At 34.3% G+C, this 26177-nt stretch overlaps 4 protein-coding genes and 2 long non-coding RNA genes across 15 annotated transcripts in view; 3 read left to right on the plus strand and 3 right to left on the minus strand.

The window, feature by feature from the left end:
- Positions 1–1276: 1276 nt before the first annotated feature.
- Positions 1277–13326, minus strand: LOC127068577 (uncharacterized). 3 transcript variants are annotated; one of them, XM_051004911.1, is made up of 8 exons: positions 13233–13326; positions 11087–11256; positions 8200–8384; positions 7320–7558; positions 6969–7247; positions 2958–3309; positions 2328–2619; positions 1277–1965 (listed from the first exon to the last, which is right to left on the minus strand). In XM_051004911.1, exons 2-8 carry the CDS (start codon positions 11246–11248, stop codon positions 1747–1749), a joined length of 1728 nt encoding a protein of 575 aa, XP_050860868.1. In that variant the 5' UTR covers positions 11249–11256; positions 13233–13326; the 3' UTR covers positions 1277–1746. The 3 variants fall into 3 exon arrangements, with proteins under 3 accessions (XP_050860868.1, XP_050860865.1, XP_050860866.1); XM_051004908.1 differs by having other exon boundaries at positions 12464–13296; XM_051004909.1 differs by lacking the exon at positions 13233–13326 and adding an exon at positions 12033–12210.
- Positions 3951–6975, plus strand: LOC127068580 (uncharacterized). The gene is made up of 5 exons (XR_007782982.1): positions 3951–4379; positions 4456–4564; positions 4716–5343; positions 5434–5639; positions 6023–6975. It is a non-coding gene; the product is annotated as an uncharacterized LOC127068580 (long non-coding RNA).
- On the plus strand, positions 7496–11181 carry LOC127068579 (uncharacterized). The gene is made up of 6 exons (XR_007782981.1): positions 7496–7603; positions 7687–8242; positions 8324–8463; positions 8595–8696; positions 8766–8998; positions 10664–11181. It is a non-coding gene; the product is annotated as an uncharacterized LOC127068579 (long non-coding RNA).
- A 4186-nt stretch (positions 13327–17512) lies between the features above and the next one.
- Positions 17513–20005, minus strand: LOC127068578 (vacuolar protein-sorting-associated protein 36). 2 transcript variants are annotated; one of them, XR_007782980.1, is made up of 7 exons: positions 19816–20005; positions 19561–19756; positions 19129–19490; positions 18908–19072; positions 18611–18826; positions 18116–18527; positions 17513–17974 (listed from the first exon to the last, which is right to left on the minus strand). XR_007782980.1 is itself a non-coding variant. In XM_051004912.1 (6 exons), the coding sequence occupies exons 1-6, from the start codon at positions 19909–19911 to the stop codon at positions 18354–18356; spliced, it is 1209 nt and encodes a 402-aa protein (XP_050860869.1). In that variant the 5' UTR covers positions 19912–20005; the 3' UTR covers positions 17962–18353. The 2 variants fall into 2 exon arrangements, 1 of the variants encoding a protein (XP_050860869.1); XM_051004912.1 differs by having other exon boundaries at positions 17962–18527.
- A 521-nt stretch (positions 20006–20526) lies between these two features.
- LOC127068575 (synaptotagmin-5) overlaps positions 20527–26177 on the plus strand; it is a 95523-nt gene continuing 89872 nt past the window's right edge. For 2 of the 5 annotated variants that reach the window (XM_051004894.1, XM_051004897.1), the window contains exon 1: positions 20527–20731. The gene's annotated coding sequence lies outside the window, so the exon portion shown is untranslated. Of the gene's footprint in view, positions 20732–23107; positions 23214–26177 lie in introns of those variants that run through there. The other 3 variants (XM_051004893.1, XM_051004898.1, XM_051004896.1) reach the window with 2 other exon arrangements.
- The window catches only part of LOC127068573 (uncharacterized), a 49791-nt gene continuing 46923 nt past the window's right edge, over positions 23310–26177 (minus strand). For 2 of the 3 annotated variants that reach the window (XR_007782978.1, XR_007782979.1), the window contains 2 exons: positions 25889–26177; positions 23310–25250 (listed from right to left, as the gene is read on the minus strand). Coding sequence is in view for 1 of the 3 variants with exons in the window: in XM_051004889.1 (XP_050860846.1) it covers positions 25992–26177 (186 nt within the window). In the remaining 2 variants the exon portion in view is untranslated. The other variant, XM_051004889.1, reaches the window with a different exon arrangement.

Consider the following 26177-nt stretch of genomic DNA (forward strand, 5'->3'; position numbering starts at 1 on the left):
TTGACATCAAAATCCGTTCGATCTTTCCAAAAATATTGCATCTGAATTAAGAGAAACATTTTTGCATGATTGCACGTAGTAATCGACAACTTTTTCTTTACTCGATATTAATTAATTTAGAAATCGTTTCTTTTCAAAATGAAAGTAAAAGTAAAATTTCAGTAGAATATGAATTATATATATACTTAGATATATATTATATTATATTCATATAGTAATATATAATATATTTATAAGCAATTATTACTATAAATTAAAAACATCATAGTAGTTATTGTTATATAAGATAATCAAATATTACATACTATATCTATATAGATATTTGTGTTTGTAATAGTTGATCGATCATTGGAATGTCCGGTGGCAAAAGAAAACGGTGCATCGAGATCGTGTTACGTTCGGCCACACCACCAAGAATGACTTTCTATTCATTTGCTATTCGTGTAAGAGACTGGATATATCAAACAATGCAAAGTGGTCACTTCCTGCTCTGCTAACCGCGAAAGTAATTTACTATTCGAGCGGGTACACGGTTACCCCGTAATCCACAAAAAGAGGCATGTAAATCATTCTTCTGGAAAAAGTTTCGAAAATTTACACAAACATTCTTCTTCTTTCATTTAAAATAAGAAAAGAGAGAGAGAGAGAGAGAGAGAGAGAGAGAGAGAGAGAGAGAGAGAGAGAAGAAAAGAGAATTAGTAAATAGAAAGTTTTAGGAAAATTCTTGACATAGTTAATTATCTAATCGTTAGCCATAGGGACCTCTGATGTTTCTTAGAATTCAGAGAAATCGAGTCTGTTGAATTAATTATTTCCAATTAATTTCATTCGTTGTTTCATAACTTTTTTATTAAACTTTAAAAAGTTTTCAAACAAATTATTTTCACCGAACGAACACGATTCTCAATTTACTCGTCATTATAATTTGATCGCATTCACTGTTCAAATACATTAAAATAAATTATTCTTTTTCCTTTAAAATAGTTTTATTATCATGGAGAGATCACGTTAAAATGCATCGCGTCAATTCGTGCACCAAAAACATGCGAAAGTAAGAAGAATTTCGTAGAGAAAGTAGTCGACATTAAATATTTATTTCGACCAATGTTTTGGATTTCTTCTTAAGAATATTTATCCACGTAAATTTTGAAACTCTTTCTCTCTCTTTCTCTTTGTATTTCGTGAGAAGAATTATCGAATGATTTCTTCATCGAATAAATAAATTTATCGAAGCGCTTGAAATCAGAATAAAAAGGAGAAAATCGAAGAGAGCAAATTCACTTGTTATTAAAATTATTATTGTTACTGTTATTGTCGTTATTACAGTTTGCTGTTATTATTATTATTATCGTTAGTCTGGCATCTGGCGCATAACAATATAATACGTATCTGTAGTTCACGTTAATTATCAACAATGATCTCTCATTAACGAGAGCTTCCTCATTTGATATAACGAGGATAACGCTTGATCGTCATAAAAATATTTTAATTCGATCTTTTCTATTCAAGATCCTGTGTTATTTAACTTCGTTATTTCAAAAGAACATAACGATTAACAATTTTCCATTTGTTTATAGATCAGAATAAATGTGAAATCTTTTCATCTTTTAAATGTAGAAGGAACGATCAAAAACAAAAAAAAAATCTTCAACGTGCTAATTCGATCGATCGATCGATCGATCGATCGATAAAGTAGAGAAAAAAAAGACATCGTTAATTAACGATCGTTAATGTTAATCGACTTTGTCAGTAAGGATGTAACGCAGCTAATCCAAGTCTGGGTGGCTCTGCATAGCTGTGACGATATCTACCGGGTGTCGGGACAATTTCTAATGGTGGTCTGGCACTTTCACGATCGAGTCCAGGATATCTCTCATGTTCTGATAATTCCTGATAAGTCGTTGCCCTTGCACGAACTTTTTCACGTAATTCTCGTGTGTATGCTCGATCTCGAAAGTCTCGTGACTGAAAGGATTAATCAAAAATTAATTAATATTTACGGTGTAAGTATGTATGCATGTATGTAAGTCAATTTAATTAATAATAACAATGATTTTCGATTTTTTTCATTTAAGTTCAATCATTGATAATGACTAGATGATAATAATAACACATATATTTTTTTTTAACAAACTAATGAAAATTTATACTTCCATTTAATAATTTTTTCTATTTTCTAATTCTATGACTTCTTTTTTTTTCATAGATACTTATAATTATATCATAGATTATAAAACAATTGGATCATCATTGTCTCGATCATTGCCTAATACCAATTGTTTTGTTTTTCAGATGAAAATGAAAAAGATTAGAAAGAACTCTCTCACTTCTCGAGGATCGATAGAATTCCTTTGATCGCGAAACTCTCTCCCAACAACTGGATTTTCATAAAAGCTTCTTGGCCGTGGCCTAGTGGTAGTTTCCGATTCAGACGGTTGTTCTATTCCATAATGATGAGTTCTAGGTCTTGGTCTCGCTCGGTAAGCAAGTTCATTCTCTCGGTCAAGCTCGGTATGACTTCGTCTGATCTGTTGATGATCGTGCGCAGGCGATGAGTTCACGTTAGTTTGATGCGAACGAATAGATCGATCCTCGTGAACTTGTCTAGATGATTCCACCCTGTAAGATCAAATAGGAAAAATAATTACCAGTTGGATCATGATTCAGAGGTAAGAGAAATCTCTGACTTAGATGTGAAGTTTAGAAATGTCAGAGGAGAATCAAGAGGGGAAAACTAAACCAAACCAAATACGATGAGAATGAAAATGACTACGTGACACATCTCAAGAACTTTTACCTAAGAAGACTTAAATCAACCCGTTTCCAAGGGAATCTGGTTTGTCCTGGAGAAACGGCGACCTTTCACCAGGCCAGTTTACTTTTAAAATCTTACTTTCCTTCGATCAACATCAAGTTGAATATAAATATGTTGTTATTTATTATCGTAGGAATTTTACCTGTGGACATGATGATGACCATCGGACTCTCTCTGCCTTGAGAGGACTGGTCTTGCAATAGCTTCCCTCTCCATGGCCCTGAACATTTCTTTAGCATCTTGGAACCTCTCTCTTGGACTTGTCACTTCTCCGGGATTTACTTTTGGCTGATATTGAGGACTCGGAGATCTTTGTCTCAGTTCTGGCGCCCTACGATTCCTATTACAACCTGGTGAGACGCCTCTCGTTGGTTGTTGCTGAATTGGATGTCTTTCTGGACTTCTAGGTAGCCTTGGTAGTGTCAAGCTCGAACCAGTCGTCTCCACGTCCGGGAAATAATGACTTTCCTCTGTACCAGCACCCCAATCGTCGTCTGTAAAATAATTAATATCAATATATTCCTCCTGTAATAGTAAAACAACGACTTGAACATTTGAGGTCAACCTCAAATGGAAAGATGAAGAAAAAGTAATGTGAAAAGATCGTAAACGAATCTTTCCTCTGAGGTATTAGAAACTCTTTGGGTACACATACACATCGAGAAGAGGCATGATATAAACGTTCCTAGATAAAATCTCTAGCATCTCGGTCAGTAAGGTGACTCGAGAAAACGCGAGTCAAGGCAAATCGGTCGTGCAGAATTCTGTAGAGAAGAATTCGAGAGAGGTCACGAAGAGATTTAAAGTACAGGGAATGAAGAGAGAGAGAGAGAGAGAGAGAGAGAGAGAGAGAGAGAGAGAGAAGAGAGAGAGAGAGAGAGTAAAGACGACGATGTCTTCTTCTTCTTCTTCTTCTTCTTCTTCCTTTTCTTCTTTTTCTTCTTTTTCTTCTTCTTCCTCTTCTGCTTCTTCTTCTTCTTCTTCTTCTTCAAGTTTCTCAATAAGACACGAAGAAGGCTAAAGAAAGCCTCAGGCTATGGGCCGAGAATGCGGAACTTCATGTTTGGCCTCCCACGAGCTCGATTTACGTACGAATTTTCTTGGATTCCACATTAGTCCTGGTCAACATTATAGGAAAGGATAGTGTATCATAGTTATTATGGTCTTCACCATCATCATTATCATCATCATCATCATCATGATCATCGTCGTCATCGTCATCGTCGTCATCCTCGTCGTCGACGTTGTCCTCATCGTCGTCGTAGTCCTCATCGTTAGATGTATCGTAATCGTCTTCTCTTCTGGTCATTACTATCATCGTCTGCCAACGACCTCGCTTCTTTCTTCATACCGTCTCGTCTTTCTCTCGAACGCACCTCAAAACCACTCTTTTGCGCAATAATCTCTAGCATAGAGAAAGAAAGAGAGAGAGAGAGAGAGAGAGAGAGAGAGAAAGACAGAAAGAGTTGGAGTGCCGTTACCGTACTAAGTTCTTAGTGTTAAAGGTTGTTGAGTCGATTGACTAACATCTTCTCAATATCAGGATGAAACTAGGATAAGTGTTGTATGTTTTCATCTTGGCTTTATATAAATTTAATTTACATTCCTTTCTTTGAATTAAGTAGAATGATTTGTTACAGGTATATATACATAAGTGTAGTGAAAGGAAAGGAAAAAGGAAGGAAAAGCAAACGTTATTAAAAATTGATCTAATCAGAAATAATGAAAATAATTCATCATTGCTCTGACGTAATTATTTTAGTAAATATATTTTCTTTTCTTTTTTATAATTAATCTGCCGTAATAAGGATTACTTTTTTTTCTCTTTTTTTTTTTTATTGTTAATTTATTCCTTAACTTTTTTGCAAGCAATACATGAGCAAGTGTTTCTCTTTCGAAGGAGAAGAACGGTACTGGAATAGTAATGCGGAATCGATTTCACGGCGAGCTACCTCCGTGCGACGTAATAATTTAATCGAGGTGCCTTCTGAGCGGGACAATTCCTCGCATGGAATCTAGGTAACGATGGTTTCACGCGACTTACCTATTACGTATCCACCGATACGTACGCAAATTGCCTGTATAATTTATGCGAGTCGAGAAGTATACCAGTCGAGTATACTGATCTAGAATCATGATTTGTATTCAATTAATAGGAGAGAAAAGAAGAATAGTTGACATTGGAAAGCTCTGATCGACATCAATTGAAAAAGAGAGCAATTTTTATCATAAAAAGAAAAAGAGAAAAAAAAAAGAGAAAGAGACATAGAAAAAATGATGAGCCTAAAAGTTCAGAAATAATCCAGCAAAATATTGAAAAATCCTTTGAACATATTTCGTTACTCCTTAGAAATCCAGAAATCTTATTATGAATGAAATTTAACATAATGGACTTAACGAACAAACGAAATTAACAATGAGAGATTTCTTTGAATATTTTCCATGATCAGATCTCATTAACGAGGAACCCAGAAATCTCATCATGAGTGGAATCAAACAATGACCTTGAACGTTCACAATCAAAACAGGTAAAAAAAAGATAGATACGAGTTGAATAATTTGTTGAATCTTTTTATCGTCATATTCAAGCGTGGATTAAGGATGAACATATGTTTCAGGTCAATAAAAAGGAATTAAGAGATATGTGAACGTCGATGAAATATAGATAGGATAAGTTTCGGAGATTTAACATGTGACGTCTGTAGTATAATCGATAGCACGAGTCAATCCAAAGCTGGTTGGTTTTTGCGGTCGAGTAAAAGCCCTGGAATCGAGATACATGTGCCCGTAGGCTGGTACCTGTCGCTGACACGACGTCCTAACGGTACACCTTCCACTGTAACAGGTGCCCAAGCTTGGTGGTGCTCTCTCTCTCTCTCTCTCTCTCTCTCCTTCTTTTTCTTTTCATCTCGCTCCATCACACGTACATACTTAAACACCGAAGTATATCCGATGTTAAGTGCTCTTTTTTTTACCTTTTTTTCTCTTTATCATCGAAGCGATATAGGTCAGTCGTCCGTTAAAAAACGTGTTTGAAAAAGAAAAGAAAGAGAAAAGGAAATCGTCCGTCTCTTTTAATTTTCATCTCGTTCATATCTATATTACTCGTTTTCATTATTCAGAGTCATTAATTAACAGGAACGATTCGATTCGTTTCTTATTTTTTTCATTAGAATTTGAATTATAATAAACTTATCAATTTTCTAGACACGTCGCGTTAAAACTGAAAAGGATATCGCACCGTTCATTTCCGTTAGAATGTCGATTCGAAAGAAGAGGAAGAAGAAGAAGAAGAAGAAGAAGAATATCAGAGAATAAAAAAATATCAAGCATGTAAGTGCTCGACACACCATCGGATTTTCGAGGTGGCTAAAGAAATTGGGTTAGGGGGTCGACTCGCTTCTGCCCGGTTTTCTACGAGAGCCGATAAGATTCGTGCGGACACACCTGCCGAGCGAATAGAAAGCGTCCAAATTTCTGTCTTTTCAACTTGAATTCCTCATTCTAACGACGTTCGACATTTTCGAAAAAGAGAAACTTGAAAATTCAAGAACTTGTTGCAGTAATAATAACACTAATGACGAAGACAAAAATGACAAACTCAATGACAATAAGAAAAAAGAAAAAAAAAAAAAGAAAATGTTAAATCGAAGTTCAAGTCACGATTAACAAAGTGATAAAAAGTTCAGGACAAGTTCCAAGTCTGAAAGCTTGTTTGATCTTATAAACTCTCTCATACCATTCCCATGCATTAATTATAAAAATTGTTCTATCGATTCTAGTCAATTTCCTGTTGGTGATCCGCAAAAAGAAGTAATAAAAGAAGAAAGAGGGAGAGAGAGAAAAGAAGAAACTTTCACTTTCCTTTTAGCAAGATCTAACCACGGTAGCCATCATGATTATCCTCTCTATGTTACGATGCGTTCGTTGGATCGATCGATCGATCCAATTGACGACTTTCCATGAGTATATTCTAAACACGCTACAGAGTTACGACCGCATAAGTGTATTCACAAGAGTGCATTGAACCATCGAAGCAGAGAGGCCTGGATTTCCGTAGAAATCGTTCTTACCGGCTAGTAGAACCACAAGTGACAGAGAGAGAGAGAGAGAGAGAGACTTTCGAAATCAACTTGGAGAGTTGTTTGCTTACCGGAAGAGGAATCTCTCGAAGGTCTCGAAGGTCTTGGACCTAAAGGATGATGAGACTGATACGGTGGAGGAGTAGCCGCACTGTCCGATCCAATTCCACTGCTAGCTGCACTCCTTGTACCACCTCGATCAACAGCTGTGCTACCACCCACTATAGTCTGATTCAAGCAACGCCTAAATTCGATACCTGCTAAGTTACCACGATGCCTGTGAACTGTGTCGTAGTCACGTGGTGGTAACAGTATAGGTCCAACATCGTTGTCTCCTGAATTTCCACGACCTAGTGAAAGAAAGATGACATCATTGTTACTTGGTTTCTTCTTCGTTTATTCAAGTTTCATTGGCTTCTTACCTAATTTGGCTCTCAACTCGGCTGCCAATGACTCGTAGATCGTTGTGGTTTGGATAGGATCATGTTTGAGTTCTCCACTACCTTCGGAAGACTCGGACTCTCTTGTACTTCGGCCATCGCTACCCAAATTACTTCGGATTCTACCTTCACCAGAGGATACTCTTGCTAAATTATCTGTTTGCGACGCCAATGCCTTCAGTTGTCCACCCAACAATTCAGCTGTCTCGACCGAGTCGCATCTGATCGAACGGAAAGTTTCGATAACGGGACTCGTGCGTTGAATGGTATATTATTATTATTATTAATATTATAATGAAATCTCATAATTGTAAATCAAATGGTAATTAGAATTCATAAACTGGGCCAGGTTTTCCATAACAAATCATGTTTATCTCGGAGAAACCGAAGGCTTTTGATCTTTTGAAACTTAATCCGTGAGAATATGAGAGAGTAGGTGGATTCCTCGTCGTCAAGATATAATGAAAAATACGTTAACAGCTCGTTATACGAAGAAGAAGGATAATTAAGTAAGATGACGACCTATAATCCATAAGATCGAGCTGATGAACGAATCAACCTCCATCTTTGGAGAACGAACCTTCTTCTTATCCTTCATATTAATAATACTAAAAAAAAAAAAGTAAAAAGAAAAAAGCAGAAAATGAAGAGAAACAAAATTTATTATCACGAAGATCAAAGATTAAAAAAAAGAAAATAAGAAAAAAAAAGAAAGGAAAAAATGAAGAATAGTTATGATAATAAATGAGATGAAAGTGTGATAACGAAGTCATAGCCGAGTGAAGGCCGAGGAAAAGCTACATAATCAGATACGTGAAAAAACAATTAGTATGATAAAAGAAAATAGAAAAAAAATTAAAACCTGTATGCATGAACATGGACTGGATTGTTAGTGGCAGGATTTGGTAAGAGCAAAGTCGCTGCTACGATATCTTCTCGTTGAACAGCAGCCAATACAGCATGACCTGGTACCAAATGTTTTACAGCTGATCTAGTAGAAGCTCCAGGATGAACAGTTTGAATGATCTTCAGGCCCTTGCTGCTCACCTGTCGACAAGAATAAAATCTTAATCGAGAAACATCGTTACCAGGCATGTTAGAACGATAAAAATAACTTGTAATCGAGGTATCTATCGATTTGATCAAAGATAGACACGTATACGTTCTAACGTTATTCCTAGGATGATATAAGTGTGTTAATCTTATTTGATCTTTGCTTCTATTATGAACCTAATAATATAGAATAATTTTTTTTAGATGTCTAATCAGTCGTTTGATTGTAATTACGATAAAGATATAGCTCTGTGGTATATCAATAGACATGCCTACGTTCAAATGTTATTTTCTAGGATGAAACAGGTGTGTGTTAATCTTATTTGACATTTCATTTTATATTTAAACGTAATAATCTAAAATAATTTTTTCTAGGCGTCTCTCGTCAGATGTTTGATTATTATTATAATCAAAATATAATCTATACAGGATGGCATTTAAATAAGAATGATTCAACATCCATCGACACAAAGCATGGATCATCAAATAATTATACTTATCTCGGCTAGAGACAAAACATGAAAATCTCGTAAGACTAGTCTCTCTTACGTTTTGTTTCTTACGGTGACACGCGTGCCATTGTTCACGATAGCGGAAACGCGAACGACGTAATTACTACATCTCGCTCGACGATTACGTGCGATCCTCGTTTAAAAGGCCAAAAGAGAGAAAGAGAGAGAGAGAGAGAAATAACTAGAGAAAAGAACACGTTCAGAAAGAAGGCGTCATCTTAGCACATTCTTCGACTACTTAAAGCAAACAACCTAAGCAATTAACAAGCCTATCCATATTATCATCGTGATAACATTGTCATTGCTTTGCCGATTTAGGTAAATTCTAGCGCATAATATGACCCTCCTCCATCTTATTCGACAATGTTTTTAAAACTTTCTCTTTATGACAGGCTTGTAATTACACTTGCACAATAATTAGGCGGATCACCCGCCGCTATTATTTCACAATAATAATAATAATAATAATAATAATAATATTAATAATAATAATAATACTAATAATAATAATAATAATAATAATAATAATAATAATAATAATGATCTCATTCTTTTCTTTTCCGCGACACGTACCGCGCAACACGTTTCGCATTTCACAGATTTGTCCCAGACAAAATTTAGAATAATCATGTCAGTTTTATTACAAGACTGGCCCGATTAAAGAATTTACAGAGATTCAATTTATCTTTACTTCGTTTTCTAAACCCATCTACTAAGTAATTGAAACTAATTGAACAAGATATGATTTAAAATTAGATCATTTTCATGATCATAAATTTATTAATATTATCTATTTCTCTCCCCCCCTCCCCTCTCTCTCTCTCTGCCTCTTGTTTAATTTAGTCAATATAATTGATCATTTAATATCTAAGGTTAATCGCTGTTATAAAACTCGATTCGTTTAAGTTGTTCTTCATTCTTCACACGTTTTACACGTTTCTTTGCCTTTCTTAGAGGATTACGATGATTTCAAATCGCCCGCGCTAACTCGTAACTCTTCGCTGGAAAGAGACTAAGAATGAAAGAAAGAAAGAAAGAATTTCGCATGCCGTTTCTCTTTCCCATATCGAAGGCGCCTCGTTTCATTCGTCGTATGAAGATTCGGGTCAATGAATTCGTTATATATTAATTCTTCATAATTCATTCGTATAAAATATTCATGTAGGTGTTAGCCGAGTGGCAAGGTCCTTCCCACGTTTCTATGACGTTTTACAGATAGATTAAATCATTAGATTAGATAATTATAATTTTTTATCGCTTTTTAAATCTTTAAAAATATTGGAAAATTTTGTTTTTCAAAGAAATATAATAGGCTTTTGATTGTTTTAAGTTTCTTCTGAAAAATTCCATAGAAAACATTATTTTAAGTTTCTTCTCAAAAACTCCATAGAAAATAATTAGATTCTTCATTAGATTCAAATGAATTCTTTCTATGTGTGAGCATTAGAACTTAAATCCTTTTTATAAACGATCTCCAACTTCCATAAATTTTCTGTTTTATGAACGAAACTCGTGATAGAAATGAAGTCAACGGAGGATTAACTTTTTTCTTAATTTCCATTTTTAATTTCATCTTCTTATCAATATTAAGTAGAGAAACTACATTCGAGTAGATTTGTTTTCGATGAAAAAGCAAAGGAATACAGTAAGAATGTTACTTCTGGGAATAGAATCATTTCTCTCTCTCTCTCTCTCTCTCCCTCTCAATTTATATCTAATTTCCAATTTCATCCTACTCTATATTAAATTTGAATATTTTAGGTAGATTCGTTTCTGATCTAAGGAAAAAAGAAAAAGAGACAAGAAGATAAGGATAAAGCTGAGACTGGATTATTTTTAGTCGACATTCTATCCTATCTTCATTTCTAATTTCATCCCTCGTATCAATTTGAGAATATCTCGACTATAATTCGTTTTTGTTGAAAAATAACATGGTAATTTCGAGGAGTATCCGGTTTTTTAGGATCAGCAGTCGTAAAAAAGGGAATTTTATGATACCTCGTGTCTAACTTTCTCTGAGAAAAAAAAGAAAGAAAAAACAGAGGATACAAACATAAAAGGAAATCGTAAAAATAGATGTAGAAACTTTATAGGACTTATGTCGTATCGATAAACAAATGTCATGTTTTAGAATATTTTCGGACGGTAGGCGCCAAAACCGGATCTCGAAATGGTAGCTCTCACCTGTAAAGTGACCTTGAAAGGTTCTTGAAGTCGTTCTCGTTCGAGCAGGTAAGCTATGGCACCGGGCATCGCGTCCACACCCTTGGCCTCCCTCGCACCAAGATACCAAACGTAGTACGAGCTCTTCTTGACATCCTTGCTACCCCTCAGACGTAAGGCCATTACTCGCACTGATCTCACCGGAACAAGATAGAAACAAAAAAAAAAAAGAAAGAAAATATTTCTTCCTTCGTCAAAAACATCTTTCTTCTTTCTCTAACTCGATTAAATTCTTTCTAAACATTTTATGCAAACTTCATGCTTTCTAAACATTTAGAAAGATACAAATCTTTCGTTCTTTCAAAAGATGTTTTTAAGAGATTTGACAAAGGATCTTCGATTCGGATTTTGATCATATAATTCGATTATACTCTTTCTAATCATTTTTTCAAGAATTTCATTGGACGTTAGGATCCAAATTAGATTAGATTTTTTTCGCAACGAACGTTCATTTCTGTTAATCCTTTTTTGAAGAATTTGAAAACACTTCGATTAGAAGTTAGTGTAACTTTAGCTCGATCGGATTGTTTTTAAGTAGATTTTATTCATATATTAATTATTTAAAAAAGAAAACATAAAAAAGCTTTTGAAAGGAGTTAGTGTCAATGAACATAACGATGTCTGATCGTATACGATGTTTTAACTACTGATACATTTTAATTCAGAATTCGAGAAATCACGAGTTATTTCGTTGGAAAGATTATCCTCCGGAACGAATGACAATGCAATACCATTGTGTTCAACTTGGCTCGATCTCTCGATTGGTAACGTTCCACTACTAATTCGATTTTATTCGCTCCAGATAGAACGAACAGCAAGAGGACGATGAAAATAAGAAAAGGAAAAAAGAAAGAAAGAAAGAAGTTAACACGGAGAAGAAGATTTTTGAGCAAAATGAAGCTTTTACCGGGTCTCAACACGCTGTTGAGTTGCTGTTGCTGTTACCCGTCTAACATCTACCTTCCCTCTCTTTCTTTCTCTTCAACTGCTTCCTCGATTACTTTCACGCTTAAACCCGTTTCCACGGGACACGTTATCCATCTTGCGCTTGAATCGATTCTCACTATCAAGACACCAAAATTATTTCTTTCAGTATAAAGACGATGAACACGAAAGAAAGAGAAAAAGAAGATCAATTTTCTCTGGATCAAATATCAAGAATTCTATATTCAAAAATCAACTGGTTTATCACTATCGAGGAAAGAAAAACAAAAGATTGAAGAGAATATGAAGACATGGTGATTTCAACGAATGCCACAGTCAAAGAGAGAGAAAAAAAAGAAAGACTCGTCCTGATCGTCTCGTTAGCCTTCACCGAACACTTCGATCTAGACTCACCTTAATAAATGATCGTACAAATGCACCTTCTCTCTCTTTCTCTCTCTCTCTCTCCCTCTCTGTTTTCTTGCACTCACAAAAACGTGTAGGTATATACGTAGAAAAGAGAAAGAGAAAGAGAAAGAACAACTGGTCTCTGCGCACGATGCACCTCGCGAAAACCGTGTGTAAGGCCGTCCTTACGGTATAAGCGAGTCTAAACTAAACGTGAGCACGGCGTCTGAGGTTTACGAGCTACGTACGAGCACCATCCTATGGTATGGGAGTAAAAAGAGAGAGAAAGAGAAAGAGAAAGAGCAAGAGAGAGAGAGAGAGAGAGAGAGAGAGAGAGAGAGAGAGAGAGAAAGAGAGTGAGATGGTGAACCTGGAGTGGGAGGGGTGGGGAGAATCGAGCAAGTAAGAAAGACAGAGACGGATAGAGAACTCGAGAGTAGTCTCGTCTGACAGCTGCACAGTTCTGACTACTTTTCCACGTTGGTTTGCCAACTTGCTTCGAATCAGCAATAGCAGCAATAACAGCAGGAACGGTAGGAACAGCAGGGCCGTTTGAAAATGGTGGAACTTTCAAGTCCGATCAAAATCTCTACGATTTTCAAAGAAGGAGAAAGACAATGTCCAGGTGATATCGTTCTCCTTTTATTCTCTTTCTAATTTTGTTTTCTCTCACACACTCATTTTTCTTTCTTTCTTTCTTACTTTCTTTTGATTTTTTTCAGAAAAAATAATTATTTCTATCGACTGTCAGACACCAAAGATGAACTATACTAACGCGTAACGCGTAAAACGGAGGACACGAAACACGAGTCTCTCGACTGAAGAGCAACAGCAGCAACGGCCACGACGGCTTCCTCCTCTCCTTTCGGTACCTCACTCACTGTTGAATCCTCCTCCTCCTCCTCCTCCTTCTCTAACTCCTACTACTCTTCTCTTTCTCTCTCTTTTTCTCTTGACTTCGCCACACCTTCGCCACGATCGGTTCTTGATCGACGTCGTAGCACGTGAAAGAGAGAGAGAAAGAGACCGGTCGAGTTCCAACCGGCGCCTTTGGATGGATTCTGTCCTGAATTCGAGTAGTCCGAAGCTCTCTCGCCTTTCCAGGTACCTTCTCTATCCCTCTCCTTCTTTCTTTCTTTCATTGCATTCCCTCAGACCCCTTTCTTCATCAGAAAGAGACAAAAGAGAGTCAGTCTATCTGTCCTTCTTATTCACTATACTACTCCCCACTCTAAAAAGAGAGAGGAAGAAAAAGTGATGTTGCACTTGTGTATCTCTCTCTCTCTCTTTTTATTCACCATACCCCTCTCTTTACTCTGAAAAGAAAGAGGAAGAAAAGCTGATGTTCATCGTTCTCTGTCTTTTTCTCTCTTTCGTTTCTCCAACCCTCCCTCTCTCCCTTTTTCCTCCTCTTTGTCATCAGAAAGAGATACAAGATCCAGACTTGTTCCTCTTCATGTTCATCTATCCCTTTCTTTCTTACTCGCTATACTCCCCACTCCATGAAAAAGACCCACTTGCTCTTCTCCATCCATCCATCCTATTCCTTCTATCCTTCTACTACTATCCTTCTCTTTCTCATTCACCTCTTTCCCCTCTTTTAGATGGCTCACCAACCAACTGCTCCCTACCTGGTACCTTTCAACCTTCCTTCCCCGCTACCACCATACCACTACCAATTCCACCACCACCATCACTACTGCTAGCTTGGCAAGAGGACGTCGCTCGTTGTAAAGGCCTTCGCACACTGGATCCAATCGCTACTCTGACTGGTCCAACGAAAGTCAAGCAGAGAGTGTGTCGAGCGTGTTACCGGATTGGCATTTAAACACCATTACTCTCTTGCTACAACCAAATGGCAGCCTTGTCTTTTCGTCTGATGCTTCTTACTTTAAATCGAGAAGTATGTAAGATAACTGAAGTTTCCTGTCATTATTATTGTTTTTCAGAAACCTAATGGACTACTATGATGATAATGATGATGATGATGATGATGATGACGACGACTATGATGATGATGATGATGATGATAATGATGATAGCGATGACGATGAATAATGATGATTAGAGCTAAAGTTGAATTTAATTTTTAATTCAATCAAGCAGTAGCTTCGTAATGCTTAGCAATGGCCAGCTGATATATCAAGTTAGGCTGATGTGCGAAAACCTTAAAACGAGCAGGTAGAAAAAGGTTCGTATCAACGAACGGCCGAAGCAAACGATTCCCTCGGCGAACGCGGTTAAACGCGTGATCCTTGTCTCTCTCTCTCTCTCTCTCTCTCTTTCTCTCTATCTTTTTGGAGAACTCCGTCGATCTTTCTTACTCTTCAGGCAAACCTTTCTTCACCGATCTCACTTCAACTCCTTCACCACCTTCTTACACTTCTCCCACCAGAATTTTCTGAGATAGGGACTCTCTCCCCTCCACCTACGCACACATATAGATGCCACTCAACTCGGTTAGCTCAACGCCAGGTATATCTACCCGGTGTACTCGTTAATAAATATGAACAACTGAAACTTCAACTATTTGTAATTGATAATTTCTTATTTGATCATCTTTCATATATATTTTATTCATGAGCTTTTACGATTTTCTCTTTGGTTTCTCTCATCTTTAGAATAAACGAAAGACGTTTAAATTATTTTGCTATTCATGAGTTTGTCTCTTTGATAATGTCCGATCAGAACAGACCATTTCTACTTTGATTCATTTCCAATCTTGCAAGATAAAGTCTGATCAAATAAAGCGAATTCTACTTGTTATCCTTCTTCCATGAAGTCTGATCAACATTGATCATTTCCACTTGCTTACACCATCGCATAACATAGTTTCTTGTTTTCAATGATCATACATAATTCATAAATATAACTCACGTTAACTCTTTTCCTTCTTTTTCTATTTATAGAGAACACTCTCGCGCGACTTTTGCAATTTCTTCATCTGTCAAAGGTCAACATTCCATTTCTTAAAGATTTCATTTTCGTCATCGATCCGTCAAGAGTCACCCGTTGTGTACAGGACTATATACACAAAAGCAGGTTGCATGTGCCCTGTAGAGCGCACAACTTTTGCCGTCACAAAACGCGAATGCTAACCAGATGCGCTAAGTATTGTTCGACAATGTTGAGAATTCGTACATGCTTCTTCTGAATCTACCAGTTTCTTTTTTCGTATACTTAAAAAACAAACGATATACACTAGAAATTTTTACATTAGAAATCGTCGATTAATTAATTGATTATTTGATCGATTGGTTTATTAATTATTTATTATTTATTTCGAGCTTGAACAAAGAAATTCAACGATCCCATAATCGTTATGGTTTGTTTTACTATTCTCCTCCTTTTTTCTTTTTCTTTTTACCGATCTTACCCACGATTCATCATCGTATACTTAGATACTTAATTAATTAACGAATGTACACATGGAAATTCGTGTGTTTATACGTGCAACGAGAGTAGTTAACGGTTTGCAATTGCATCTTGATGATACGTTCTGTATGAAAAAAAGATTTCTAGGAAATGAGCCAGATGGTTTTTTTTTTTTTTGTATAGAATACTTTATAATTAAGTCATATTTATGGTTGGTAATTATCGTTTGAAAGAGATATGCAAAAACCTTTTATGCGTTTTTCTATGATCTGTAGAAGAAACTTAAAGTCATGCAAAAAAAAAAGAAAAGAAGAAAAAGAAAAAATTGTATGAGGCAAACGTGTGGTGGTTCCTCCGTCCTCTTGTGTGTATATCAAAGGAAGTGGGAAACTAATCAAAGTAACGGTTCGTCCCGATTAGACAGCCAATACGCTCTGAAACTCATGGAAATGACTTTACGTAATTCCACGTAACGTTTTTGCAAAGTCTAATCGCCGTGCAATGTCCCGAGAAAAGACAGGGAAAACAGGAAGAGCATGTGAAAGAGAATTACCCAAGCAAAAGGAAGAGATTTGTTTCGGAAACTTTGTCAAAGCTATTTAGATAGCTTATTGTTGGATGAACTTAAAAAAAAAAAGAAAAAAGTAAAATCTTCAATGAAATCGTGCCGTAGACGTATTTTGTTAGCACGCATCGGTAAAAGTTTCTATTTTTTTTATTATTCTGTTATTTTATTTTATTTTTTATTTTTTTTCATAAAAGTATAGTGGATTAAAATCGGCTATAGTTTCTAATCGTTCATCGATGACTAGCAAGTTCTAAGTAACTAGTTAGATGAGTGTTTTTATCTAACTTTGATTATCAATCATGCTTTTTTTCTTCTTCTTCTTTTTTTTTTTTTTGATTCAATTCAATCCTCGCCATCATCAACTCATCTAAATTTGTAAAATAAGATTTAACACGAATTTATTCTGGATGTCAAGACAGAGAAAAAGAGATTCCTTTCACGTGATTAAATGTCGAGGAAATTTTTTCTAGCTTGGTTATATATCGAAGAGAATATAGAAAGTCACGAGATGATGATGTAACGCTAAAACATAGACATTAATGCTCTATGGCATCCGAGTACTATAACTCCATACTCTCTCGACTCAGCAAATATTATATGTATATGCTATAGTAATTCGAATGAAATAAGAAAACGTGTAGGAATATGTATAGATGCATATGCATATACATTTGGTGAGAATGTCGAAGCGATCAGATTTATCGATGGTGTGTATGTGTGTGTAACTTTTACTTTCAAAGTCAATGTACTTGTACTTGCAATTGGTGTTTTGCGGCCGATAAGAGTTTTCTTTTGCCAATTGCAAACCACAAACTACGTATGTGGACCAATTCGTGATTAATCATACGTTTCATATTACCATTTTACTGTTTCTAATATTTAATATTTATGATACCATATGTGTATACACATACACACACACACACACACACTTATCTCGTTCTTTTTGTTTATAATTTACAAAGAAACGAATGACATTGGAAATTTTCTTGCAGAGAATTTCCATGAATATTAGATATACAAAATAATTCTTTAATCACATAGAATAAGAGAAAAGAATAATGAAGCAATTAGCATAAACCATAGCAATAGATATAAACTTTAATGGATTCTATTTTTATATGAAAACCTGTAGGAGAGTATGATATTTATAGAATGACATTAGTCGACATGCTAATTAACTGGTTAAGAAAAATCTTATTTTTTTAATTATTGGCACCAGTAAAGAAAGAGAAAGAATAATCCTTAATGATCACATGTCCATGTGTGACTATGTTGGAAGATTAATAATACTTGCACTCTTAGTTATTAAACAATGTAATTATATTCACTTGTTTTTTATCGTCTGTATAAATTATACATTTCAGTAAGAAAAGAGAGATTTCATTTTAGCCTTGACATTTTGCCGATCTCATCAAGGTTACATTATTGTACATGTATATGTGTTTACATGACGCTCGTTAATACGTGCCATGTAGTTAGTTCCTGTTTCTCTCTCTTTCTCTCTCTCTCCCTCTCTATCATAGTTTAAATGGGATACCAATGAGTCAGAAGCCGAAAATGTTGTAGTATTTCTATAATTTCGTATTGATTAAAATATAAAATAACATAAAAATGATTTGAATTATATATATTTCTATATCATTTGTTTTTCTCTTTTTCTTTTCTTTTTTTTTTTTTTTTTTTTTTTTTTAATATAACATTTATGATTATACCTTCGTTTTGCAACAAGCTACGTTGTACACGCTGCGAGGACGATAGAAATTGTTTTCCTTTTCTTTTTATCTTTGCATTGGACTTAACTGTGCACGACTTATAAAGGCACGAGAAATATACAAATACTTAATAAGATAATAATAATAATAATAATAATAATAGTATTAATAATAATAGAGGCGGTTGCGTTTCCTTATAATTCCATGATGCCAGTGATAATACAAAATTGGTTAAGCGTTACGCGTTTTCTTCTAAAAATAAATTTGGATAAAATCTTAATGCTTCTATCGTATCGTCTCTGCAAGCTCTTCCATGTTTCTCAGTAACTAATAATCTTTCTCGTGCTAATAATACAGATATTCCTTCAGATCGTGCAAGTTCCTCCGCAGTTATCGAACCTCTTTCCTGTAACTATAATCGATTTAAAGTATTATAATTAAGGTATTGTCTTATTTTATTAGACTTTTAGATCACATAGATGACATTATACTTACTAAATCGGCTATAGAATCTGCAACTGCAAGATCATCGTGAGATCGAATTTGAAGAACCATAACGCCACTGTCAAAAACCCTTAGCACTATAGGTAAGCTCAGAGATACTAATTGTCTGCTAGCGTTTAATAAATCTTCCGGAGACAAAAGTTCCAATCCTCTAGCTCGATTAACACGACAATAAACATCGGTCAGTGTCATCATTCCACCTACTTCCTAAAAATATATTGATTATTATTTTCAATCTATGTTTTCCACAAGGTATTTACGATCGTTAATAATAACAGTGCGGTTTACCTTGATTGGTTCTTCTAGAATAAGTGCAAGTTGCATAGCTAATTGTTTAAAATATTCATTACTACTTTTGTAAGCATCTCTCGTTACAGGATCATCGATACCTAGACTCATCAAATAAGACTTAAATCTAACAGTCTCATCCTCCGTGATGTCTCCTTGTCTCTCCTGCAATGTTCTTGAATTATGAATGTCGACTTTATAAAGTAATCATTGAAAGTCACCCTTATTTTTGCAGAGATGGTTTTAGATATGGTCACCATATCTTTAGCCATTTCCATAAGCTTCTTAAGATCTTGGAATGCCTTAGAAATACTCTCATCCGTTGCCTTTTGTTGTTCTTGCAGACTTCTTTCAATACCTATGATACCCGTTCGTGGTTTTATCACTGGTAGTGGTTTAGGTGTAACGCGCAAACTTTGAATATTCATATCGGTTAATTGATAAGGAATAGGAGGATCCGATTCCCAGGTTCTTTTTCTAAGTACATCTCTTAATTCTATTATAAAATTTGAATCCAGACCTTCTTTGAATGATAATTTAATATAATTAAAGGCACTGTTCTCTGCTGGTCCAGGCATTTTATCTAAAAGCATATTAATTAATCAAATCAATTTACTTGATATAAAATTTACGATAAATTATTACTTTCTTACCAGGAGACGGTTCAGAGAGATGTAAAATAACTTTATTGTTACGTCTAAAAGAAAATGGACCTGGAGATTCCTCTTCGTGGAAAACTACATATCTTAAAGGTAACGAGAGGCAAGTGTTACCTCGTGGTATATCGTCTGGTCTTCCCCAAAGTGCTCGGTGAGTCGTAATATACAATTGTCCACCTTCAAATTGTGTCTGTCAATGATACATAGGTTAATTGTTATCCTAATACGAGTTTATGTGTTTTTACATACCTTAACGTCTCCATCATACAAACGTACACCAAAATCGCGTCTGACGTTCAATTCATTAGGTAAAAGCCGAGGATTGGCATATTCAAACCTATTCATTGTAAAAGAAAGAAAGAATATTCAAAGTTCATACATATATCGAATTTTTTAATATTTTGACATTTATCTGTGCAAGCCAGGCTTACAAACATTATCTCTTTATGAATAGATGTCGCTTAAATATTCTGTTGGTTACACTGATCTCTTAACGTATACAACGCGGATATGCTAGACAAAGAAAATTTATAAAAATATATAAAGTTTAATTTTCTCTTTGAGGTTTTCGACTGCAGCACATTTTTTTGAGGTATGCATTATAATAATCATGAATCTTGCTATAAAATTATTGCTCGGATCATAGGATAACGTTCATACTTACCAAATCGTACACACGAATGATACATTCTTAATTAATCTCGTATATACTGTTAAATAGATTTAATAAACTTGATTTTATTTATTATTGATTAGTATTATACATCAGACAATGTTAAAAATATGTTATTTTCTTTATCTAGCATTTATTTTGTTTGGAAAGATGAAAAAACAGAGATTTTAAGTCCTTCTTAGTTTTTGAATTTTCGCACACTTTTGTAGTACGCCATCTTGTGTAATGTAATTCGCGAATCACGAACATGATGAAAAGTGAACTGTGATTGGTTCGATTTTCAAATATCTTGTAGTTAGTGCGTCGTTAACGTGTTTTGAATAACAACGGACATTCTTCGCGTAAAATGTATAATTTCTTGTTGTATTCCTTTGTTAAAGTGTTTAAGTGAAGTGTTTTACTTTCAAGTGCATTCAAGACTATTAATGAAGAAGTCAAACGAAGAGAATTAGGAAAATTTGGCAGCAATTTCGAAGGTCGCTTCCCGAAGGAGTAAGTTGAAATTTTTCGTTTTTTTTTTTAGCGATTTCTACGGGTTAATAAAAGTTATAAAGTTTATAGTACCAGTCACATTAGTTCAAATATATTTTTTCTGAATTTATTCAGTAAACGAACTGTGTAAATAGAACCGCAACCATGGTTAACAATGATCGTGTATAGTTAATAGTATATGATTCCCTGCGTGTATGATGATCCACGCTGTATAATGATTAACGTCTTCTTTCGTAATATATTTCTTTTCACAGTTTAATGTATTAAGATTATTTCTTATAACTAAGTACAGTACAATACAATGTGTAATGATACACTTCATATTTTTTCACAAGCACAAGCTCGAACGTACCTCATTAGTTAATACTTAAGGGATCCATTATGTCTATTTAATATAAAAGGATTAAAAGAGTATGTACCAAATGGAATGATTATAATATTTACTTTAAGGCCAATAGCAATTATCTAATATGACAAGGGGTAATATTCATTTATCCATCAAGATATACTGCTTGTCTTTGTAAATACTTATATTCTTTGATATCATTTATAAAGTACGATTAAAGAAAGTTATATTTATAGGCTGGACTAGACTTAATGGTTCCCTTAAGATTTTGTCAAGTAACTTTGATATCTATAAAGTTTGTCAAGTATTTAGACCGTACTAGGGAATATATTCATACTTTTGATCTTGATGGTACGCACGAGCACAGTCCAAAATACATTAGGAAGGGCGTGGCAAGGATTGTTCTTCAAAAAGTTTCACCTTAATTCAATAAGATACAAAGATTAATGCATATACAGGGTGAGGTGAATGTGCCCTTATTATATCACAGAGAGGCGTAACAAAAATATAAAACAATTTAAACTTTATAGTATCTTTGTATGAGTCATACATCCATGCAACAGCTACGCGTTGCGATTCGTCCCATTATTTTAACTATCAAAGCGATAACAAGCATTGTGTTTATCGATGTACAAAACTATTTAGAGATAGATCACTTTTATTTTTGTATAAAATCCAACAAAGTGGATTATAGCATTTACAAAAAAATTATCTTTAACGGATAACTAAAATTGGCAAGTTGAAAAATATTTTTTAAAATGCAATAAAATGATAGCATTGTATTCAAATTTAAGAGCGTTATCACTTCTCAAGTATCAGGAGGTAGTCTCAAAAATATTGCAACTAATGCATATCTAAGCATAATTTTTTATATATAACTGATTTATTTAATATATAATACCTAGTACTATATATTGCTCTATTTAAAACGCAATTATTTAGGGTACGAATCGCTTGGCACTATTATTGTCATCATCACTCTATTTTCCTTTCTCGCTGTTTCTCTCACTCATATTCTCTCTTCTTTTCATTCTTTCTCTAATCTCTCTTCCTTTCTTTCTCTCTAACACACTTCCTTTCATTCTTTCCCTTCGTACTCGCATCTTTCTTCAACTTACATATCACTTATCATTCTTTCCTTTATTCTCAGTTAACTTGAACTATAGCTAGCCTCTGACAAAACTAAATTCTGATAAACAAGTTGCAAGCTATCCCCAGTATTATCTCCTTTGCAATTTCTTTCCGCATACATGTTCTATAGTCAGTTTAACAGTAAATTTAATGTGTATCTTCATACATGCATATATATACTTGCAGAGAAGTATAGGTATGTATGTATGAATGTCTTACACATGGGTATTAAGAATAAAAGATTATTTTTGTGCCAATATACAACAGCGTTAAATGATAATTTATCTCCCCTTATGTATACACAGATGAAACGTATGTATGTGTGATCGTTTTTATATATATATACATACATATATATATGTATATATACATATACATATATACACATATATATTTATAATATTCCACAAGAAAGATTCGTTTGGTGTAGCCCATTATGAGCAGCTATTTAACACTCAAAAGATCACAATTTTTCGAAGATACCTTTGCTAGTCGATATGTCAGCCCTCATTAAATATTACTTAATTAGATATATATATTTATATAATATATATATTTATCTATACAAACACTTATACACTTAATGAACATTTCATGATAAAAAATCAATTTTATTTAATAATAATAATGATAATTATAATATATATATATAATAATAATAATTATAATTATAATAATAATAATGAGTGCCGATGCATTTCTTTTTTTTAAATAGAGTAATTCAACAAAAGATATGTTCAGTATTTAGTCCGTATTAATGAAGTTAATAAGTTATTGGAACATTCAGTCTCATTCAATTATTAATAATATAACTTTCGGTATCAGCAGAGTGTAGTACGTGCCGAGTCGCTGCTCGCGCAACTGTCGTGGGGTGGGGACGGGTCCTATGGTGGGGAGCGTCGGGCCCGAACAGCTGATCTCAGATAGTCGTGTTCGAGTCGCAGAGAAGAGGTCGTTCAGCCTGTGTCCATGTTTCGATACACTTCTCGAGCAGATACATATCAAGTTAGTAATCAACTCAATTATATTTTAATACTCGTTACCTTTTTAGTTTATTCGTCGTACCTTTTCATCGAAAATTATGATCCCTTCGTTATAATATTTTTTTTTTTTTTTTTTTTTATTAATCTCGACTATCTTTCTTTCTTTTTTTTTTTTGTTTTAAAACGATCGTTCTCTCGAACCGTTCTCGTGGCTCGCCGTTGTTTACGTACATACATACATACATATAATCGTAGAGATAAACATCGTTCGCAATAAGATGCCTTATCGTTTATAATTAATTACAATAGTGGAGCTTTTAATGAGAATTCAGCGATATTTAGTCCCATAGTAGTTGGCGATAGAAAAAACCTGAATAAGTGTTATATCCTTTTTTTTTTATTTTCTTTTTTTTCTTTTTTCGTTATTTTAAGAATGAATTTCAAATAGTTCGATCTTTTATGACAAAAAGTGTATAGTATAGAGTGTAAAATTTTCTCGTAATGTATCTATAATTTATATATATATATATATATGCAGATGCATGTGTATATATATTACGTGTGTATACGAAGGTTTTAAATTTTATTATATTTCACTTCTCCGTTATTTTTCATTTTTGTTTATTGTGTATGAAGAGGTACAAAATTTATAGGTAATAGAATATGGCTATAGAATATATGAGGTGTTTAGAAGGCTACCTAAATCGTTCGACTCACGAAGACGAAACAAAATTCCCTTTGGCAGTTGACCACAATAAATCTGGATTCGTTGATAACGATCTGTTCGTGATCAAGGATCGAATTTATCGTTGAAACTTCCAATGGGAATCGTACGATCAATCGGTAGATTACGTTTCTTAGAAAGAGAGATAGATAGATACAGAGAGAGAAGGAGAGAGAGAGAGAGAAGGAGAAGATGGTATAATTCGGTCACAAACGCCAAGTGCAGAGATAGATATATAGTTAGGATCCTCGATATAAGATAAGATTTAAAGGAAATTGATTGTAGAGCGTCATGATGTATATATATATGTATATACGTGCGAGAGAGAGAGAGAGAGAGGGAGAGAGAGAGAGAGAGAGAGAGAGAGAGAGAGAGAGAGAGAGAGAGAGCACGATCGAAGGAGCGAACACGATTGTCGAATATTTTTGTATATTTTTTCCTCTTTTTTTTCTTTTTTTTTTTGGTAATATTTTTATTAATTTTCTTTTTTTTTTCCTTTCATTTGCAGGACTTTCAGGGAAAATAATTTTTCTTTCAATGATTTCTCTCTTTTTTTTTTCTTTTTTTTTTTCTTTTTCTTTTTTCTATACTCCTTCTGCACGTCGAGAGCACGTTACTGATAAACTCTGTACAAACATTAACAGTCCAGGTATAGGACAACAACGACAACGTTACGTTTCGTTTGAAAATAGTTGAAATTCTCGTCGCGTATTCGAAAAGTTTCGTTCTTTTTAATTCTTTTCGTTCGTAGTAAAGCACAGTTAGAGATCGACGCGCGAGGTCATTCATGCGAATGAAAAAATATTTTAGTTAGGACTAGCTGCTAATGGACGAGGAGAAAATCACAAAGGAATAAAACAAAACAGGAAGAAAAGAGAAGAAAAAGAAAAATAAACATATAAGAAGAATTTCGTAGTAATGTTATTTTCAGGAGTGTACGTGCGTACGTGTATGTATGTTTACATATGAGAGCAAAGATAAATTGTCGTGTATGTGTGTGTGTATGTGTTTGTTGTGTAATTTTGAAAGTGACTCCAAAATGTTATCTTTCATTTACGCAAGGTATATTTTCTTTTCTTTTTTTTTTCTTTTCTCTTCGCTTTTATTTAATTAAAATCTACGTTGATTTGTGCCTGACAATGGACGAAACAAGGAAACAAAGAAAAGAAACAATGGTGTATTATTATAATATATTGATTGTTCGCTCGTTCCATTTACCAAGTCGAATTAAAATGTTCTCGTTTATTTTCTCTTGTAGCATTTTCGCGACACTCCGTCGGTCGTATTTCGATCGATTAGTAGTGGGAGTCACGGGAGTATCGATGGCCTTGAGTCCTACGTTAAACAGATTATTCAATCGTTTTGTATCAACTTATGTATGTATGTATACAGTTTAGTTTGCTCGATAGAAAGTTTACCTAAACTCGAACCGTGTTTACATTAAAAGGTAGGACACCAAAATATTCGACGACCTTTTGGTTTTCTTAGAACGAAGCGTAAGGTCATGTGAATTTGAGAAACAATCACATTATGTATACTATATAAAAGATATACGTGAAGAATATTAAATATTATTTCATTGTAATAATGTTAAAAATGAAAAGCATTTTCATTTATCGTGAAGAACGTATATCGTACGTATCATATTTGTTTTTTTATCTAATCGTTAACATTTCAGTACGATTTCATGATCTTAGAATGATCGAATGATTTAAATAATATTGTAGAATAATTTGGAAAAGCACAGTATATTATTTCTTATTATCGTTACAAATAATTGTGTCATTAATTTTCGAGATAATTGAATTATCAAAAAGTATTCGAATATTTTTGTATTTTGAAACGTTGCTGTTTAAAAAGATTATATATATATATATATATATATATATATATATATATATATATATAAACATTGGGACGTTGTCATGTTAATTATTATAACTCTAATTGATTTGTGCACTTCATGCTCTTGCCTGTTAGCGTTCGATTTCTCTCTCTTTTCTTCTTGTTCCATTAATTTTGCCTTCTTTATATCCATCGTATACTCTCCTCCTCTCTCCCAATATCCAGCTGATCTCATTTTCTCAATGGATGCCACATAGCAATGGGACGTCTCAATGCTGTTAACATTTGTCTCCAATGTGCTAATGCTTTGCCAGTTGAAGTGGAACCAACAATAACGTGACCGACCGAATAAGCTTTTGCATTTGTCGTGGTTTGCTCGTTGTGTACCTCTGCTACTGTCAGTCTCAATTGAATTGT

This window comes from Vespula vulgaris, chromosome 13 (genome assembly GCF_905475345.1).
Source record: "Vespula vulgaris chromosome 13, iyVesVulg1.1, whole genome shotgun sequence".
NCBI classification, from domain to species: Eukaryota; Metazoa; Arthropoda; class Insecta; order Hymenoptera; family Vespidae; genus Vespula; species Vespula vulgaris.